The sequence below is a fragment of the Anguilla anguilla genome, chromosome 2, assembly GCF_013347855.1.
Source record: "Anguilla anguilla isolate fAngAng1 chromosome 2, fAngAng1.pri, whole genome shotgun sequence".
NCBI classification, from domain to species: Eukaryota; Metazoa; Chordata; class Actinopteri; order Anguilliformes; family Anguillidae; genus Anguilla; species Anguilla anguilla.
Window position 1 is genome coordinate 8,605,578 of NC_049202.1, and position 20,634 is coordinate 8,626,211.

Here is a 20,634-nt window from a genome sequence, read left to right on the forward strand (position 1 = left end):
TTTGATGCATGGAGGACAGCAACAGCATGTCCGCTGTTGCCAAGGTGATGTAATATGTTGCATCTCTGCCTGCTTGCGCCCAATGACTGAAACTCATTGTCACCCGCCTGCTGTTTGTTGAATTGGACCTTAGGTTAAAGAAGGAAATTGAAAAGGCTCTCCAATCGTTTCTTTCTTCTTGGAGGACGGGTGACAAATCTTCACCAATGCCCTCTCTCGACTGCTCCCCCCCCCCCCTCCTCCAAAGCTTTCCTATTTACTGTACAACAAGGGGTCTGTTTGTGTGAGACATCATCAAACTCACATGGTAGCCAGTAGATGAGCAGAGACCGTCTCCAAGCTTTCACACTGAGCACAGCCTCGTTGGTCGGAGCTAATCCAAAACTATTTTTCACGTCTGCTGAACTCCAGCGGCATGGAGAACGGAAATCAGAGAGGTAAACTACACCCTGGCGATTTGTAGGTTTGCTACATGCTAAAAATATGATGCCTTCATGTTTGCTTTATTCTCAAACATGCTGTATATCAAGAGTACCCTGATGTGTGGGGGATCTTGACTCTGGATCATGATCTTGGTTATTTTGAATAGTCAGTGCCTGGGTTGTGACACAATGCCTGACAAAGAATCGCCAACTTCCGTGTTTCACCGCTGTTTTAGAGACATTTAGCCACATTTAGAGACTTTTGAGCTGACATTTTATGTTGCATATCAGTGGTAACTGATATAGGATTGTACAAGTTGTTGAAATAGATCTTTTCTGTCTTTTTTAATGTTGTTTACTCTTTGGAATGTGTTCAGCTTGACAGAATTAGAGCTCATAACATTATTTGAAATATGTGGTTTTCATACAACCCACGATCCACGGCTAATTTGCAGACCATCTGCATTCTAGTATATTATGAGTGAATTGCATGTTAAAATACATATACTGAAAGACAGACTTCCCAACAAACAGTTTATGAAATGTGTCTGCATACCAATTATGTTTGTTACATATTAATACTTGGACGTCAAATGGGAATTCAACTGTGATTAAAGAGCCAAGATCTTTTTGTTGTTGTTGCAGAAGAGGTCAAAATGATATGTAGAATATGTTTATCCATCTTAAAATCTAGTTTGCAAATGCTATGTAAAACTATGAGTTTTACTTGAATTTGGCAGATTGTATGTGTGAAAAATTTGGGTAAGTGGTATTTTCAAACATTACCTTGCAATCACGTAAATAAACTGACTGTTAAAGAATCCTTGAGGTCCATAAAAAATCTGTAATCTTTCAACAGTCACCTCAGCCCACTTATTCAAATCAGTCATGTGAAACATGTTGGTTTATTTGATAGTTATTTGAAGTTGAGAATAAATAGAGAAATACACATTCAAATGTGAGATTCAAGAGGCACATCTACAAAGCACGCCTCGTTAAATCCCTAATTAGCCACTTCAATCAAGTCTCATTTGCAAGTCTACTCTGTCATCTGTCTCCCGTTGATATTTCTATAAATTGACTTTTCCTTTTTTAATGAAAAAGCTTTAGTCTGAACTGAAAGAATTTCTGTTTTTTTTTTTTTCTTTCTCACTTTTAGACCAAGACGGAGACATGGAGGAAATGAGCATGCAGATCGCTCAGGTAGGGTTCCTGGAGTCACACTCTCTCCTGGCTGAATGTGGTTACAGCTGACAATCCCTCGCTGGCTGCAGTGCCTAACCCCCCTGACCCACCCGCGTCCCTGCTTGCGTCTGCAGCCGAACGCTCCCATAGCTTGTGCTGCGGAGCAGGCCCCCGGCACTGTGGAATCTGCAGATTGCTTTCACATGACCGTGGCCTTTGGAGGAGCTAGAGGAGGGCGGGGAGTCTCGATCAGATGATCTTCCTCTTCTTCTTCTTCTTCCGCGAGAGCTTATTCACTTACTGCGTGTCCTCCCTCTAAATCGAATGAGCGCGTCTGAACTTCGGCTTGACGGAAGAGCTCAGATTCAACGCGGGCCTGTGCTGTGTGCGAAAATAAATTGGCAGCGGGAATAGGAATTCTGGAACAGCAACGACGACAGAAGAGATTGGCGAGACGCGCTGTCGAAGTTCAGGAAGTGATTCCCTCGGCAAAAACTATCCCTGACTCTCCTGTTCCGTAATGGAATTAGTTTCTCCCCCCCATGCATGACCGATGCCCTGTTAGATAATGACAGTGCAGGACTGCAGACGGCAGCGGGGGGAGAGCTGGCTGCCAGTCCATGGGAAGGAAACTTTACGACGCCGTCCCTGTTTTTACTCAATTAACTGGGCAACGGCAGCCCAAAGCGACGCCTTTCTCTCTCGTTCTTTTATTCCTCTTTCTTCCTCCTATTCTGCCTCTCCCGTCTTTGCCGGCGCCATCGTTCATACGTCATCGCTGTTCCACGGCCTGCCCTCATACACTCCCCTCCGTGACCTCTGACCTTTGACCTTGTGCGCAGCTGCAAGCCCTGACAGCGGATTTGAAGGCGGGGCTAGTGGGAGCCATTCAGGACCTGTCCGTTCTGAAGCAGAGCAGCTGCGTCCTGGAGGACAGGATGAGAAACTACCAGAACGACATCGAGGAGAAAATACTGGGGATTAGAAACTCCCTCAACACTTTCAAGGTATGCTTTTTTAAAACTCCTAGCAGGCTGAATACAAGCCTCATTATCTTTAGCAAAAAATTGTATCCAAAACATTAGTTAACTCTGCACCTCAGACTCATGAACCACGCCCTGGGATTTTGTCGAACTCTTCCAATATGGCTGTGATAAGCACCTAGGTTAGGTGGAAGTCGCTAGTCGCACTTCCTGTGGGAAAGTATTATCCTGCCTTCAGTTTTATATGACAGGAAGCATTATTGGCTTAAAGGCTTTATTAGGGTGCCAGCAGTCCCGTATTTGCTGGGGTGTTCTGTATTTCAGCCAATCATGGGTTGTCCTGTGTGACCGCTTTAGACCCAGGTTTCACCAATTCTCCCTTCAGTCAATTACTATGACACTCAATTCAAAATGATGCTGCTAGATGGCGGTCTTGCGAATTACCTCCTGAATTCAGGTTGGCGTATGATTACTGAGCCCCGCGAATGATGCGAATGAGGTAAATATCGCCCCATGAGTTGTGATTTTGTGCTGCTGTGTCGTGAACAGGAGGACCTGAGTACTGCCCTGACCCAAATCAAAGAGCTGAACTGCAGACACGTAGAGATGCAGCGGGGGGTGGAGCTCTTCCATGCGGAAGTGGGAAGGCATCTACTTACCTGCCAGCAGCGGTAAGGGAGAGTCCATGACTCACTTCCCTATGGTCACCGATTCTATACACTCAGCAGATATTCAACTCAGTTCCCTTATTAATACAACCACAGAGTCTATACACTCACCAGATATTCTACTTATTTCCCCTCAAATACACAATCACAGATTCTATACACTCACCCGATATTCTACTTGCCCTCTCACAACCACAGATTTAGACTCACTAAATACTCCGGTCTTGTGTCTCTTCCGTCCTCTCTGCTTCTTAATTACAAAAGATTCCGCCTGGCAACAGGAGTTTCTGGTGCTACGATATTGGACGGAACCATTATTGCCACAGTACTCTCCATGGTCGTGCCCCCCAATGAACTCTGCAAAGACAGAACAAATTGGAATGGTTTGGCTTCAATAGTGAGGAGACAGAACCTTCAGTATAAAGAATATGTAGCTGAGTAGCCAGAGTGTTTACAGAATCCATTACACAATCCAACGGCTGTCAGCATTGACCTCTGCTCTGCATGTCTGTCATGTTGTGTTTGCGTTTCACTTCACAGGAAAAACTCAAAGGACGTCTCTCCCGACTGCCCACGGCATTTCCCCGGCGAGACGGAGGAACGCGCTACGCAGCACTACCTTGCCAGCGTGCCCAATGGCTCGCCTCAGCAAAGTAAGGCCTACCGCGCAAGCTAAGTACCAGAGCGAGAGAGCGTGCGACATGCGTGCTAGCGACACAAGACCTAGCCTAGCGAAAGCGCACTCATTCACGAAAACAAAACGGAACCACACGCCCTTGAGAGACCAGCAGAGGACGGAACACTCACCCCATTGTTTCTGAAGCATTAAGAACCAATTGGTGTAGAGGGATGGATGGGGGGGGGGGCGGGGGGGGGGGTGGACACTGAAGTCCTTCCACTTGAAAAACAAACGCTTCACGCTCATAAACTGCACAAATGATCTGTTTGTGCTCACTCAGCCACCCCATACCAGAGAAGCGCATGCCTCTCCAAGCCATAGTATCCGCACTGTACTTTCCCCAGTAGTGCTTTACGCCCAGGTTTCATGCTCTAATCAGACTGTGCCCACGAATGAAAGGGGGGGAGGAGCTTAATGTCACAAGACAAACGCTTCACCTCCACTGTCCTGGAGAACTTCCTGTCTGCTTCCACTGCCCTCAGCCATGTTCCAATTTGTGTCCTCAAACGCAGTGTGTCCCCGGGTCTAACCTCGGTTAGTCCTTTTGTTAGGTTTCCCTGGTACGGAATGCATATTTTTGGGGGATAAATTGTTTAAATTTCTAAGTGTCTCCTTTTTTTTGGTTTTCAGCTGCCAGCCTGGAGACACCCAGGTGCCAGGTGTGGGCGGCGCCCAAGGATCCCGCAGAGGGACAGGGCACTGAGGAAGGCCGTAAGTAACGTGTACCCCATGCTTTTAAAGATTTGGCTGGATATTTTGCTGAGGTATCTCAGGGTAAAGTGCCTTGGCTCAAGGGCTGGGGTGGGCAACTCCATTCCTGCAGGGCCGGTGTGTATGCAGGTATTCCCTGACACCAGTTACACTGGTCAAATCGACTAGTTTGCCAAATAAATGTAGATTGAACAACAAGATGTTTCATGTTAGGACACAGGAACAGACTTCAGCTCTTATTCATGAACCTATCAAGAACAGTAGCCAAAATGTCAATTACTAAATGATTGGGTTAATTAAATAATTAAGAGCAGAAGCTGGCATGAATTCCAGAAACAGATACGGCCCTCATTGCCCAACACTGGGTATAACGGCAGTGCCCCCTGCCTTAAACCTGCAACCTCTGCCGGTTATCAGCCAAGTTCCCAAACCATTGTACTACTGGTATAAAAAAAGATATATTTGTCTTTATCTTTCTGCTGGGAAATACTAGACCTTCAGCATTGCTATTCGATGCACTCGAGCTCAGCTCTATCGTTATGGAGCTAATTCAATTTCAGTTTCATTTCAGGAAATTAATTTGAAATAAATTCAGGGATTGAAAAATGGTCCCTGATGCTCCACGTGGACTTTAAAAGAATAAATTGAAGTCCGATTCCTGAATTTATTGAAATGTCCTCCAGAGACCAGGCAGAAAGAAGTATAAGAATTAAGAAATTTGTGAAGAATAGACAAGATGAGTCTGTTCAGCTTTAAAAGCAATCATTTCATACTTTACACCGCCCACATCAAAATGACAGTTAAAATAAATGCATATTTCTGTAATAACAAGTTATGTTAATTTGGTCGAGCAGATCCATCTGGTCTTTCAGCTCCAAACTCGATCTGACACGTTAAATCTTGAAGACTGCAACAGCCAGCAAGAACTCGGGAAGTTCACGCTAGGCGAAATTCCTTCTGAAAACGGCTGCCGGTTCGTCGGCCGACGACCTCTCGATCCGAAAGGGCCTTTACACGATGCTGCCGTTTCCAGCTGAAGGAAAGCTGAGAACTGAGACAGAGCTGAGAAACGGACCTTGAGCACGCCTCAGGAACACAACCCAGACAGATTAGCATCACACGGCTCATTACCACTGTGCAAAGAACCCACTTCCCCGTCTCTTTTTACCCTCGCTCATCGTAAACAATCATTTCAGCATCATTCATCTTAGATTATGATAAACCGCGTCATCTGAAAATATGTGAACGATTTTCTCACTGCGAGTGTTATTTGGATCTTTAAGAATATGGGTCTAATTTTTCTCCAACACATTCTGATTGTTTCTTCTCAGTATGCCGCATTTTGAGCACCTTGCATCATAACCTTGAGGCTCATGTATCAGACCTGGGTCTAATACGTATTTGTTTTGGATTCAAATACGTTTCTACACTTTACTGATCTTGTCTGGTCTATTGGAACCAATGAAATACTCTCAAAAAGTGCAAACCCTACCTTCTGGTCATATTGGCAGGCTCAATTCCACCAGGCAAGATCAATAGAGCACAGAAAAGTATTTGAATCCAAAACAAATACGCATTTGACCCAGGTCTGTCATGTATGCAGTAACTAATGCGCAACAGTCGTCAAGGGTAAATGCATCCTCCCAGTTCTTCGCAAAACCATCCGCACCGACTCGGGAGTCGGTTAAGCTGTCGCGTTCCTTCGTGTCCCCTCACCGGTTTCTGATTCTTAACTGACTTCGCACGAGTTCGTCCGGTCAATTCAAACTGAATGTCCTCCATTGAGCAGTAATTCAATTCCCTTAATCCAGTTGGAATTGACCATTCGTTACAGAGCCCAGAAGTCAGTCCCAGGGTGCTTTGTAATTGACCCGGTCTGTGAACGGCCCTTTGTAACAGTGCACATTATCCATTAGTGCTTCTCCAGCAGCCGCTCTTACATTAATTGCCTCAGTCCTTAGTTTTTTTTTTTAACACTTAACTGTTTTTGCTGCCCAAAAGAAGAGTGAATCTAATGAACAGGCACGGCAGGCCACTGCCTGGGGCCTCCAGCATTGAGGGGCCCCTGAGGCCTGAGTTTTAGGAGTTCTCGGTAACGGGGTGACAGTGGAAATCGGTCTGAAGGGCCCCGTGGGTTTTTTTTGCCTAGCGCCCCCGGTCTTTAGAATCTAAAAGAGCCAATTCCCTCTACAACGCAACACTGCCAGAACAGGGCACCCCTTAAAAAAAGATTTTATTTCAGGGAGAAAAGCAGAAGAATATTTTTTTTTTAGGTCAGCTGCCTGGCCTTCTCTTGGCTGTGGATTTTCTCTCCCACGCAGGGCGAGGAAGGTGAGTTTGCTCAAACCTGGTGTGCTGTTCTTTCTCAAACAGAGTCGTTCTCTCAGCGTTCTTCCCAGAGGCGCTAAGACCCATTTCGGCGTGACTCTGATTCATTAAGCGTCCTGCGTGCTGAGCGTTCCCCTCCCTACGTGGGTCTCAACGACGTCTCCAGCCGGGAAGGGTTCTGATGGGCCTGTAATGTGTGTGCTGGGACACCGCTAATGTACTGAGAAGCGCTAATGATTCGGGGGGGGCTGGAGGGGCCCTCAGGCTGGGCGGGGGGGGGGGGGGGGATATTATCAGTATCATCAGTATATTTTTTAAGGGGCGTAGTGTCATACCCTATCATGGGGCCCAGGATTCCCAGCCCCCTCCCTGGAGGAGGCCCTCAGTTTCCCTTCATGGTTTGGGGGCGTTCACACCCATAGGAGACTAGGTCAATGCCAGCCATTACTTAATGATGCCGAGTGATCTGCCTAACCTACGCCAGAGAGGGGCATCTTTCCAAGACGAAAATGCCCCCCCTTCCACAGAGTAAGAGTAGCGTGCTCCACAGTTTGACACCAACAGGTGTTGTGAGGCGTGTGGCGGCAGTGTAGTATAATGGGTAAGGAGCTGGTCTTGTAACCTAAAGGTCATAGGTTCGATCCCAGTTTAGACACTGTCATTGAACCCTTGAGCAAGGTACTTAATCTGCATTGCTATCTAGTTGCATAAATGGATGCCATGCATATGTAAAAAGTTGTAAAAAGTTGTGTAAGTCACTCTGTATAAGAGCGTCTCCTAAATGCCTGTAATGTAATGTAATGACACCAGCGGTTGTTCAGTCACCTGAGCGGGTCCTTACCTGCGCCGTTTCCGCACAGGGAAGAGGTACGCCGCTGCCCTCGAGCTGCTGGAGTCCGAGAGGCAGTACGTGTCCCATCTCTCCCTGCTCCTCAAGGCCAACATCACCTTCAACGGCGCCGAAGCCATCCACCCCAAGGGCAAGCGGTAACCGACGTCTCATTGGACGAGAACCGCGCGGCGGTACTCCGGGCATCTCAAACTCCAGTCCTGGAGGGCTGCCAGGGGCGTCCGTGCGATCAGCAGCCGATGCAGGCCTCGGAAACAAAGACGCGTGGGCTCTAGCCAATCGATGATTCGAATTAAGCGCTGAAAGAAACCGAAAAACTGGCCCAACAGGATGACCGTTTGAGATTCATGGGCTGTACTGTGTGACAGGTCAACAATTGCACAGTTACTTCAGTTTAAACGAGCGCCCTTCATTTTCAGTAAACATTTGGTGACATTACTCGGTGGCCAATGCCACCAAAGGTAACTGGAATACCTAGTGTAGAATTCCCCAGTCCTTACAAGATAGCTTTGTACGGGAACAGGAAATTAAACACTTTTGGGTTAATATATATGTCCGCCATAAATTTTCTTTTTACCTCTTCAACGGCAATCAAACTGCAGATCTCAATGCGAGATGCAGAAGCACCATATAAAGTTTTATACGCATAGCATGGGTCATTTGTTTTGCATGAGGCAGATCCCCTGTAATAATCCCACAAGCTTGTTGTTGGCGCATTGCTGGTAAAAAAAATGCAATTAGTCTTATTGCTGGTGGGCGTGTTATGATGACTTCAGCCCATGAGCACTCGAGAACAGATTGATTGAATTCCGGCCCGGCTTGTTAGTAACAGGGTCTTCGGGAGCATCCATCACAGGGCTTAATTCTCTGATAGCCTCGGGGAAAGGGCCCCAATTCAGGGGTTTATTTCACATTAAATTATGCACAGGAGAGGAAAACAAATCTCTCATTCTGTTTAATACCAATCTGCTACAGTGCGTACAACTCTGAAGGCTACAATCGAGGCAGATGGCTTTTAAGAGCTAAGGATGACTTACTTTAATTTCCGTCTAATTTCTCACAACATACACCATAAGACTGGTTGAAATGAATGGAATCTAATGCTATGTTATGCAAAGTAATGTAATGTCATGTACTGCAATGCTATGTTATGCTATGCAATGCAATGAAATGTAATGTAATGTAAAGCAATTCGTTGTAATGTAATGAAATGAAATGTAATGGCCGTTTCTCTGCCTCTCTCTCTCCTGGAGGCCATTTCCCAGCTCACTGCGCTTCCTCATCCAGCAGCACCTGGAGCTGCTCCACACCCTGCAGGAGCGCGTGCTCCGGTTCCAGTGGCAAGGCATTATGGGAGATGTATTCTTGAGGCTGTTCAGTAAAGAGGTATAGTACTACACCTGAATCGGTTCAGCGTACTACACTTCAATCAGTGTTCCTTGAACATTCTCAGGGAATCCGGCAAAGTTTTTTTATTTTTTTCTCCAAATTTTGCTGGCATCTAAAAAAGTATTAAGATGAGTACTTGATTCAGGTCTGCGGAGATGTTGGGGGGGGGGGGGGTCGCTGGGGTCATGTGGGGTCAGGAATGGTTGATTACAGACTCCAAAGCTTGGGCTGATTAGTAGAGTGGAGCTCTTATGAGATGATTACTCAATTATTCAAATTACACTTTTCCCTGCAGCTGCTGATTGGCCGATGAATATCCATGGGATCTGTAGTCCATGGAATGAGATGTAGGCCACAGGCAGACCAGGGTCTCAGAGGGTATAGAAGCCTGTCAATCACAGGCAGCCACAATCAATAAAGAGCTCATCACCCACAGGAAACCTGATCAATCATTCTACTGTTCTTGGACAGAATGGCAAGGTGGACAGAAGGACAGCTGCACCTTTCCATTTCCACGCTGGCTCTCTACGATGACTTTTTTTGTTGTTGCTGACAGTAGCTTTGTTTTTTTTGTTTTTGGTTTTTTTGTTTTTTGACTGCAGAGCGATTTTCTTGATTTCTACGTGACATACCTGAAGGAACTGCCTGACTGCCTCGCCGTGGTCGGCATGTACACCTCCTCCTCCGCGGAAGCATCCGGACTGTTCGAGGTAAAAGTCCCCGGGTGCGCGTACGTCCCCACCCCGCTCTCCCAAATTAAACAGAGTTATGGTTTCGTAACCTCGGGCTATACGTCTTCGAAACCGAATTACTTTTCGTGTGCGTTTGATGTCTTCCACTTGACCTTAACTGTAACAAATAGTCCATCTAAACTGCATTACGTTCGCTGGCTAAATCTTTTGTTGTCTGTAGCAAACAGTTAACGGCGTTTCTATTTCCGCCGGACCTGGTCCTGTAAATCATTCCCTTTCATTTGCATAAGCCGTTATCCAGAGTGACTAACGTTGCGCGGTTTTTCATTTCATACCGCTGGATATTTACTGTTGATGTACTTGAACTATAACGAACTCTTGAACCATACATCACTGGGCCTACGTACGGCTGTCATAGCCAGTCATGACGGCGTATTACAGCATATGAGACCAACATCATATTTATACACTTACTTGTAAACACCATAATTCATTATTTGTTCATATTAAAATACATTTTTTTTAACGGCTATCTGGCTAGACTAGTGCTTTCTTCTTGGGTCTTCAAAAGAAATGAACAGAACAACCGGAACTGGGACAGAACACAACTAAAAGAATTCTTACCCTAACCAAAAAGAATGCGCACATTTCTGCAAGACCCAAGTCGCAGAACAGGTTACCTGTCAGGTTTAGTGTTTCATGGTCGATTGATTTCGTGGGTAAAAAGGGGTCTGTTTTCGGTTCCAGGGTGACGTCACAGGCAAGGAAAATCGGCCTCCTCTCCGCACCCTGCTCCTCCAGCCTGTCCAACGCATCCCAGAATACCTCACGCTCCTCCAGGTGAAGCACCTGTGTGTACACCAGGGCTGAGTAGGGGTGGATTAAGTTCCCTTTGGTTCAGTCAGTTCGTGAAATTAACTGAAATTCCACTTATCAATTGAAAATTATATAAAAATATAAAAGCCTATAATTTCATTTTGTTTTCTGAACTAATTCAATTAAAATGGCATTGATCTGCAGGAACTATAGCCGATAGAAAACCAGCCAATTTCTGCTGAGCAGTCTGGGGTTCCTTTTTCTACAATTCTGATTATAATTGCTGCTTTACCTTGATTTTAATCCCAGTGTCAGTCACTTTTTTTTGTTCAGCTCCACCTGTGTAACCAGAACAGATGCTAGTAAGTCACATGACCAAGGGTGTTTGTCACCTCCCAGCAGTTGTGAAAACCGTGTGTGTGTGTGCCTGTGTGTATATGCGTATGTTTGTGTTTGTGTGTGTGTGTGTGTGTGTGCGCATGTTTAAACCTCGCCACAGAACCTGCTGAAGCTGACGGAGGCGGAGCACCCGGATTACTTCCTGCTGCTGCTGTGCATGCAGCAGCTGAGGGCCTTCACGGGCCAGCAGGGCCACCTGCTGCAGCAGGGCCAGGAGCTGCTGCTGCTGCACGGCTGCAGAGAGGTCAAGAGGTAAGCCCGTCGCCATGACGACCTGCAGGGAATAATCACACGGGGCTGATCCTACTGAGGCTGCAGTGAAGCCTGTGCCCGCCTGTGGTGAAAAAGCTAGTTTAAAAAGCTGAGTTTAATCCTTTAGGTGATAGTAACATCATAATCCTGCGAATTGGGTATATACACCCCCAAGTTGGGCAGCAAAAAAATATATCCAATCCCCACCTCAATATCTCAAATATTTTTTAAAGAAAATTGCTATTTTTTGCAATATTCCACAAAAATAATATTTTTTTATTCTTGCATGACTGTACCGTTTCCAAGCGATACATTTTGTTTCCAAAAAAAAAAAAATCTCATGTATCTGCAGAACTGTTTTCAAATTGTACTGGATATCCTGAGAAAGACGGAGCATTCTATTTACATCTTTAACCCGGGCCTGACCCGGGTCTGCTGAACGCTGTTTTTATGCCGTGGATCTGCCACACAGCAGTCTGGCAGCTTGTACCCTGGAGAGCTGAGACTTCAAGTGGTTTCCAGCTGCGCCTTCGTGCGAGCATCAAATCAGCCCCTAACTCATTAATCACACTCCTTCACAGTGCGATGGAAGCTGTGAAGAACCACACCTGTCCGCGGCAACAGGCCCTTATGAAAACAAGAGAAAGTGTTTTAAATTCAAGTCCCAGCGGTGGAATGAGCTTCCCACGGCAGTCGCAGTCACAACCGAGTCGCAGTCTGTCTTCTGCCACAGACCGAAAAACACACCTGTCTGTCCACCCGGGTTCTTGGCCCGACTAACCCCTGACCTCCCACGCATTCTTTCCCGGGTTGAGTAGCCATATTATTTAACCCTTTGAAGAGCAGGTTTTTTGGAGTGTTCTAGAACTCCATTGCTTTCAATTATCGGTAGAGATTGTTAATGAACATTAGAACGTTCAGTTAAAAACATTCTAACCACACATTTGTGATGTCACACCTTATAAAGGATTAACACACATTTACCACAGTTAACACTGTATCCTCAAACCAATTTGCTTAAAGCACTATATCCTGAATCTACCTTGTGCATATAAATATTACGTTGTAGGTCAGAGTAGCGGCTCTAACTGTACTGCACCTGAGAAAGTGATGACCTGGTTATGGTGTTCTTTTCCCGGCCTTCACACATGCACTTCTTACAGGTTTTTCTGGATAAGAGCATCAGCTAGAGCAGTGAAATGTGAAAGCACACTCCTTACCTGCCCTCTCTTTTTGTTTCCAAGGCAACATCAGAACCAGGTGAAGAGGAGGGTCCCGGAGCAGAGGCAGGGCAGGGAGCCCCAAGACTGGGGAACCGCGGGGGCCCCTCTCTCACACGGCCCCTTTTTCGGGGGCGATGCCAGCCCCTGGCTGGGGTCCGTCCCAGGGGTGGGGAGGGAGCCCGGCGGCCGGCCCCCCGCCTCTAGCCCCACCCCCGAGTTCCTGCCGCCCCTCCCGGCCGAGGCGGCGGGCCTGGAGGTGCTCTACGAGGACGGCGACTCCCTCGCAAACATCTCCCTCTCGCTCTTCGAGAACGGCTCCACCGCCTCGTCCAACTCCAGCCTGGACCTCGCCTTCGCCCGCTGCCCCGGGGGCCGTGGGGGGGGCGAGGCCTACGGAGGGGGCGAGGCCTACGCGGTGGCCGAAACCCAGAGCCGCCTCCCCGGGCGTGGCTGCGCATCCCCGGACGAGGCCGACCTGATGCCACACCGCCCCCTGCAGGCTGGGCAGCGCAAGAGCAAGTCCCTGAACGGCTTGCAGCTGGACAGCGCCATCTGCGGGGATACCGGGCCCCCCGAGTTCCCCGGCACCCCCAAAGCCCGCAGCCCCCACGGGGGACCCCACGCCTGGCTGGAGCGCCAGTCGAGCCGGGGCTCGGCTGGTGGTAGGGCCCAGAGGAGCGTCAGTCCCCTGCAGAAGCTGGAGCCCCAGGACCTACCAAGAGACTACCACAAGGTGGCGCCACCATCCCTCTCATCCCAAACTGCTGTGGCTAAACTCCAGCTCACCACCTCTGCTGTGAGTAGTAGTAACACTAATAATAATAATAGGCTTTTATAATCATGTAAAGGTTACCTGTCCTGTTGCACCTTTTTCTGCTGCAATACAAATTGTTGTTTGTTAGGTATACATTGCACTTAATGATTATAAATTTGTCTCTGAACCTTCCTGGTGACATCACATTTTTGTATTCCTGAGAGTATCACTGAGGTTCTTCACTTCTGTGTGTCTCTCTGGACAATAGCATACATTTACGTTACAATCATGTCATAATAATAACAACAGCAGTAATAATAATAATAATAATCAGCAGTGGCTTTATGAATACAGGCACTCATTAAGGATCAGTTGTGTTTCAGCTCATAATACATAAGATCTGAACACGGCCAAAGGGAAGCTGGTCTTACATTGGCTGTCCCAACTCTGAAATGCTTTCTCACTGCTGCCCCCTGCTGGTCTGTCTCCGAAGGACTGCGCATCCCAGGTCAGGGTGGAGGACTCGAGGAGGAGGCGCGGATCGGAGGAGAACGTGCGCTCCTTCAGCGAGAGGAGCCGCAAGGAGGACCAGAAAGGGGGCATCAGGAGCTCCTTCCGAAAACTCTTCAAGAAGAAGTAAGGCTTCAGGCTTTCTCGAAGGGCCGCAACGGCGTTTAAGATGCACGCCCCGTCGTCTCCGCTGCGGCCTCATCTTCGGCCATGTCAGTGCAGCTCCCCTCTGTTCTGTTCAGCTCGCTTTAACATCAAACCAGATCAAAAAAACCTTAAAAAAAACACGGGTACTGAACAGGGAACATGAAAGGCTTGAGTACAGCCGCAGCGGGGGAAATAATACAGAATACAGACCCCTTCAAAAAAATAAAAATTTTTAATAAGTAAAAAAAAAAAAAAAATTTTTTAAAGGAAATTCAGCGGTGGTATTCTGGGCGGAAAATGGCATCTGAAATATGACTCCCACCTCTTCTTCAACCTTGCTGCTGTTTTTAAGGTCGAGCGGCGAGATTAAGGAGAAAGTGAGAGAGAAGACGGAGGCGGAGGCGTACAGCGAGTGCGCGAGATCTCCTCAGGTGGCTCGGCCCGCCGACGCGGACAGGGGGACCGCTGTGTGAACCCACAGCGCCCTCTGGTGGAGGAAGCCACACTCTGCGGTCTGAACCACAGGAAAATACGCCTTTATTCCAAACTGCAGGCCCATGCCTTGCAGCAAGAGGAGGAACCTGGGCCAAGTAATTGTTATGCACAAGTTTTTCATTTCTGAAAAATACTCCCACCCTCAAGATTTCATTGTTTATGGCTTTGTACAATTTTAATTTACATGTTTGTATTTTTCCATCATCATGTAATTCCCATCCAAGAAAAACATTTTTTTTTTTCATAAACCAATGATTCATTTGTGAAATCAAGCAGACATGAGCATTCAGGAGGTCACGGGCAAAGATCTCATCCTCATGTTGCACTAAAACATTTTTAATTGCAGATTTAAAAGCATGGAAATACAATCATGGAACTTGTTGGATTTGTACAGTTCAAGTAGCTTGCCAATCCGCAAGCTGAGGATATCTTCCACTGTTATAGTCTTTCTTTTCGATGTTTTAACCGTCGTTCATCGTTGTTTTAGACTGTCTTTTAGTGCCAAAGGAAACCATGGTTACAGTGGCAGTTCTATTGTCCTCCAATGAGGAGTGCATACAGTTACTAACACTGAACAGAGACGTTTTGTAGAGGTGGGCTGGGTCGGGGGGGTTTGATGGCGTACAGAGGTCAAAGGTCAAAGGGCACAAAGCCAGTCTTATCCATCTCTCACAGCTTGTACAGTTAATCCAGGAAGCAAAGCATTCCAATAAACAAAAAGCAATGCATATATATACACACAATCAAAATAAATTATCTAACAATCCTTTTCATACCAGTGCTTCTCAAAACAAAACAAAACATAAAAAAAGAAAAAACAGGAAAAAGGAAAAAAACAAAGAAAAATATTTCCTTGGGTACATTTTTGAAAAATAATTCCCCCCCCTCTCCAACCCCCTACCCAGCAAGGCCTTGGGACCTGGGAGATAAATCTTCACACCACCCACCTTCCCCCCCTCAAAAAAAACCAGCTTTCGATGAGCACAGAGGTGAAAACAAAGACGGACGCTAAGAAATCATGTAGCAAAAAGGCACGCATTGGTAGCAAATGAACCCAACATTTCTCTGGCGAGGGGTCGAACTGGGGCCTCAATCCAAAGCCAGCACAGACGCAAAGTACAGAACCGAAAACCAGATGGCGAGGGGCGCGGAGTTAAATTAGTATTTTGTAAAGGTGTCTTTAAACACCAGAAAGCTCCAGAGTATTTGAGTTTGTACACCATTATTTAGGGTCATGTGACAGACGCTAATCACCAGAAGAGCTGTCGCTGTGTTACTGAACTGGGAGGGAGGAGTCTGCCCTTTCCCCACTTCACCCCCCCCCCCACCCCCCGCCCCCAAAAAGAAGAAAACATCCTCCTAAATAAAGTTTGACGGAGCGCGCAGGACAAACCTCACACGGTGTCCGGACCCCGCAGAGGTGGCTGAAAATGAAGAAAATATTTTCGTTAATCTAACTCGATTGTGTAAAAGGGCCGTTTCCTTTCCAAGGCAACTGAACGGAAAGAAGCAGGGACCAAAATAAGAAAACAAAAGAGAAAGGAGGTTACGGTGACAGGGAACGTGGAGAGTGAGGGAGGATTTAACACACTGGACTGTTGTTTTTCCAAATCCGATTAGAAGGTGAGGAGGGGCCTGCACACTGTTGAGGGTCACACACACACACACAGTTCTCATTCTTGGGGACAAAAAAAGACTTGGTAACATTCATTACACGGAAATGTGACAATAGCCAAAAGGAACATAGCTCTGGAAAATTCTGGCTGTATCACAATTTCTTATGTCATTGCATGGGATACTTTCACTGGCATACCGAAATAACTTTTACATTTGGTATGGTGCCGTGCGCATAAACCGCTTTCATGACAACGCTGCAATCATTACATTTCATTCGCAATATGGGAAATTTTAAAATCATTAAAAAAAATAATAATTGCTTATTGTTAATCTCCTGTTTAATGGTTATTACTCTGTTTTAACGGTCCCCAAATACTCTGCCTATGCCTATGCCTATCTCTTTTAAATGCACTTGTAAAATACTGTGTAGGTATAAATATTTATGTTGTGAATTCTTGTTCGGATTGAGGTGATCTTTGCCGCTGGCTTCTCTCGGGTCGATTACTGTGCCTTTGGACAAAATGGCCGGTTTCCAAGTGTTTGCTAAACGGCCAAGTTGTCAGGGTTTAAAACATAACTTTAAAAAAAAAAAAAAAGGCCGATCAGATTTCCGTTAGATCTTTAACCGCGTGGAGCCGTTTCGGGTTCTCTGAGCCGGGTCGGCCGGACTCTGGCGGTTTCGCGCGGCGGTCGCGTTATCGTACGCTCTGACCCCCCGCCGAGAAGGGGGAACCGTCCTAATGGGGCAGGCGAGGGACGGGGGCGAAGCCCGGGGCCCAAAATGGGAGCAGAAGACAGCCCCCGTCAAACACACGGGACGTCCCCAGTGAGGACCTTCCCCTTTTCGCCGCAGGGTGCCGTGAGATGTCGCGGAAAAATCCGGAATTACACCCGGCAGCCGGGGCGTAAAAACACCAAGAGAAGAGAGCGCTCAGCACCAGGACAACGCCCAGAGTTTCCCCCCTACCTCCAGGGGGCGCTGTGGGGAGCGAGCCCTGACTCCGTATCGCCTCGTTGGTACAGACCAGCCTGAGAGTTTCCCGCCTCTGCGGCCCGTTTCTGACTTGCGTAAGCGTCCTCACCCACAACAACAACAAACAGAGCCGCTCGGGGATAGCTCGATGATGTCATCCTTTCTGTACATTTTTAAGTGCTTTGCAGAACAGGACATTTCTGCCGCGCTCCGAAGCACAAGCCAGTGCAACTACGCAACACAACACGGCGAAGGCGGCATGAGACACCTTCCACTGTCCGTCTGTCTGTCTGTCCGCACCAAGGCACGTTTCGAAAATGAGGTTTTGCGATTTAGCGGACGGTGAACCGTCTGTCCCGCGATGGCGGTGCGGTTTTAGAAATGAGGCTGGGGGGGGGGGGGGGCCGCACTGCGCTGCTAAAAGATGCTCGATTGGCTGCAGCGTCTCTCTGTCCCCTCAGACTCATCTCAAGCGAGGACAACCCTGACAGCGACACCTGACCTCTCCTATACGCACAACGCTGACCTCCCGAGCAGGGGGGACGGATCTGCGTCCCAAAAACAACACGTGACCTCCATGACGGCTACATCGACCCAACAAGCCCTCCTCATAACGTTTTTTGTTGTTTTTGTACTACAAAAAAAAAGGTACATACAACACCACCACCATGAAAAAGGTTACAAATTCACACTCTGAAAAATCAAATGCGAAAACTAGCAGAAGAAATAGCTCTCACAGGGTTTGGTTTACAGGATGAAGAAGACAGATGGGGGGGGGGCGTTAGTGTGTGTGTGTGGGGGGTGAGGTATACCACCAAATAAAATCAAGAATCGACTGGAAACACCACCACCAATTCTTTAAGGCAGAGCTCAGAGATTCAGGACTGAAACTGGGGGAATAAGATGCCTTTTTTTTCTCCATAAACCTTTTTTTAAAAGGGGGGGGGTGGGTGAGAAAAATTCCACAACCTAACAATCCCAATGGCTTATAAACCCACCCCCCTCCTCCTCCCCCGGAAATGATTCTAGTAGCGTCCAATGACATTCAGTGTGTATTGTGACATCACACATGGAACATAAAAGGCACAGCTAATTTGAAATGCAACACTTTTTCCTGTCAGAAAGGATCATCAATACACTACAGAGCAGATGGCAACAAGGATGGCAGAACTAGAAGAGCGAAGGCAGGGTTGGTCCATATCAGTACAGGCCAGGCTTCTGACTGCATTGTTTTTTCTTTTTCTTTTTTGTTTCCTCATTGCCGAGCTGTGAAATACAGTTATAAAAACACTTTTTTATTCCCTTGTTTAAAGAAGGCAATTGTTTTACATACTTTCTTGGCAAAAGAAATCAATAGGAAAATAATAAAATAAAATAAAAAAAACTAACTAAAAGACCCAAAAACAAGACTATCACTTTATGTGTTTCTGAATTCTTTAAAGTACCTCTTTGGCGTGTGTGTGTGTGTGTATGCGTGCGTGTATGCGTGCGTGTGTGTGTGCATGTTAGGTACCTTAAACCTCGGTACTCAAGACTACTGGCACTAAACGCTCACCTTGAATTGCAAACAAAGTCTAAACACTGAAGAGTGTGGATCCCAAGTCCCTTTTTAACGTGAGCAAGGAGCGGTGTTCAGGCGTTTTTAATGAGGATGAGTAGCGGTGTTCAGGCGTTTTTAATGAGGATGAGTAGCGGTGTTCAGGCGTTTTTAATGTGAATGAGGGGATATGTTCAGTTGTTTTTAATGTGAATTAGTTCAGGGTTTTTTTTAATGAGGATGAGTAGCTACGTTCAGGGTTTTTTTTTTAATGAGGATGAGTACCTGTGTTCAGGGGTTTTTTTTAATGAGGATGGGTAGGTGCGTTCAGACGTTTTAAATGAGGATGAGCAGCTGTGTTCAGGTGTTGTTAATGCGGAGGAGCGGTGTTCAGGCGAAGGCGTAGGAAGTCTGTCAGCGTCCCAGCCGTGCTGCGCCTGTACTGGGTGGTGGAGTTCCACGCCTCTCAGCTGGCTGTTAGGCTGTCTTTTAGTAAAGCAATGTCTTAGTGCCCATTTACTTTTCTTTTATCATGAGAAAAATAGTTTGATGCTTTTGTTTGTTTTTTTTTCTTCTGCGTCGTTTGGAAAGCGTCCCAGGGTTCTCCTGGCCACACCCGCCAGCTCACAGACGACTGCTGAAATGAGTTCACTTTAAACAAAAAAAAATAAAATAAAAAAATGATGACACCACAGAACGGAATAATTTCCAAACCAGGCCAGGCAAACTCTCCTTGGTTTTTCTGCACAGTAATAAGAAGACAATCATCATATTGAACGGGAGGTTCTTTTTTAAGAGCACGTTTATGTTTTCAGGTAAAATCCAGACTGGCGGATTTTTTATTTTTTAATTGTTTTTTTATTTTTTAATTTCATCTTATTTCATTTCACGTTTTTCTTGTGGTTATTCATTTTTTTTTGTTTGTTTTGTTGATTTTTGTTGTTCTGCTCCGGTCTTTAGTGTTTTGAGTGACTGCCAGCCCCACGGCCGTCCGCTCCCTCCACCCCCCGCCCCCGGCCCCCGGCCCCCTTCAACAAAGTCTAGGAGGAGTTGGCGTTCTCCAGGAGAGGGGGGCCATCCCGGTGTAGGGAGGGGTGGGTGGACTCCCTTTTGTAGGTTTTGGGGGGCAGTTTGGGGATGGCCTGGGAGGTGCTCTGTCTGGGTGGGACGGGGGGCCCCGTCGCCCCGGGCGGGGGCGAGTCGCAGTCCAGGCCCAGCGAGGGGGGGGAGGGCAGGTGCTTCCGGAAGCCCAGCGGGGAGGGGGTCTGGGGCGGGAGGGGGCTGAAGGGGGAGGAGGGGAAGAAGGTCTGGCTCAGCTCAGTCCTCCTGCCCTGCGGGGGGGGCTGCAGGTGCAGCGGGGAGTTGAAGAAGACGTCCGGCGACCTCACGGGCTCCCTGGGGGGCAGGGTGGGCGGGCTGTCGGGCGGCTCGGAGACGGAGGTGCGCTCCGATAGCGAGTAGCGGGGGGAGTAGCCCTTGGCGGGCGTGGGCTGCCGAGGCGGAACCGCGGGGGGGCTGTCCAAGCGCTTCGACATCATCTGGAACGGAAGAACCCGAGAACATCAGAACAGTAACGCAACAGAACACAAGAACATGAGAACATTGGAACAGTAACGCAACAGAACACAAGAACACGAGAACATTAGAACAGTAACGCAACAGAACACAAGAACATGAGAACATTAGAACAGTAACGCAACAGAACACAAGAACACGAGAACATCAGAACAGTAACGCAACAGAACACAAGAACATGAGAACATTAGAACAGTAACGCAACAGAACACAAGAACACGAGAACATTAGAACAGTAACGCAACAGAACACAAGAACATGAGAACATTAGAACACAACTATTTGATCAGAACACTAGAACAGACCACACGGTCATTAAAATGCAAGAACACAAGAATAAGACATTAATGGCAAATTCTGGCAAAATTTTCAAACAAAATATTCATCAATGCTGGGTTACCTGCTGAGTCAGCATTACCTTAGCGATGC

At 47.1% G+C, this 20,634-nt stretch overlaps 2 protein-coding genes across 3 annotated transcripts in view; one reads left to right on the top strand and one right to left on the bottom strand.

Moving 5' to 3' along the window:
• Nucleotides 1-14,843, top strand: arhgef33 (Rho guanine nucleotide exchange factor (GEF) 33). Its single transcript, XM_035404733.1, has 14 exons — nucleotides 1-437; nucleotides 1,582-1,625; nucleotides 2,450-2,614; nucleotides 3,140-3,261; nucleotides 3,799-3,911; nucleotides 4,568-4,648; nucleotides 7,837-7,963; nucleotides 9,080-9,212; nucleotides 9,818-9,925; nucleotides 10,655-10,747; nucleotides 11,223-11,374; nucleotides 12,619-13,393; nucleotides 13,845-13,987; nucleotides 14,361-14,843. Exons 1-14 carry the CDS (start codon nucleotides 416-418, stop codon nucleotides 14,479-14,481), a joined length of 2,199 nt encoding a protein of 732 aa, XP_035260624.1. The 5' UTR covers nucleotides 1-415; the 3' UTR covers nucleotides 14,482-14,843.
• Nucleotides 14,819-20,634, bottom strand: part of LOC118220672 (son of sevenless homolog 1-like) — a 50,995-nt gene continuing 45,179 nt past the window's right edge. For both annotated transcript variants that reach the window (XM_035404731.1, XM_035404730.1), the window contains one exon: nucleotides 14,819-20,168. In XM_035404731.1, coding sequence (XP_035260622.1) covers nucleotides 19,671-20,168 — 498 coding nt within the window. In that variant the 3' untranslated portion in view covers nucleotides 14,819-19,670. The remainder of the gene's footprint in view (nucleotides 20,169-20,634) is intronic.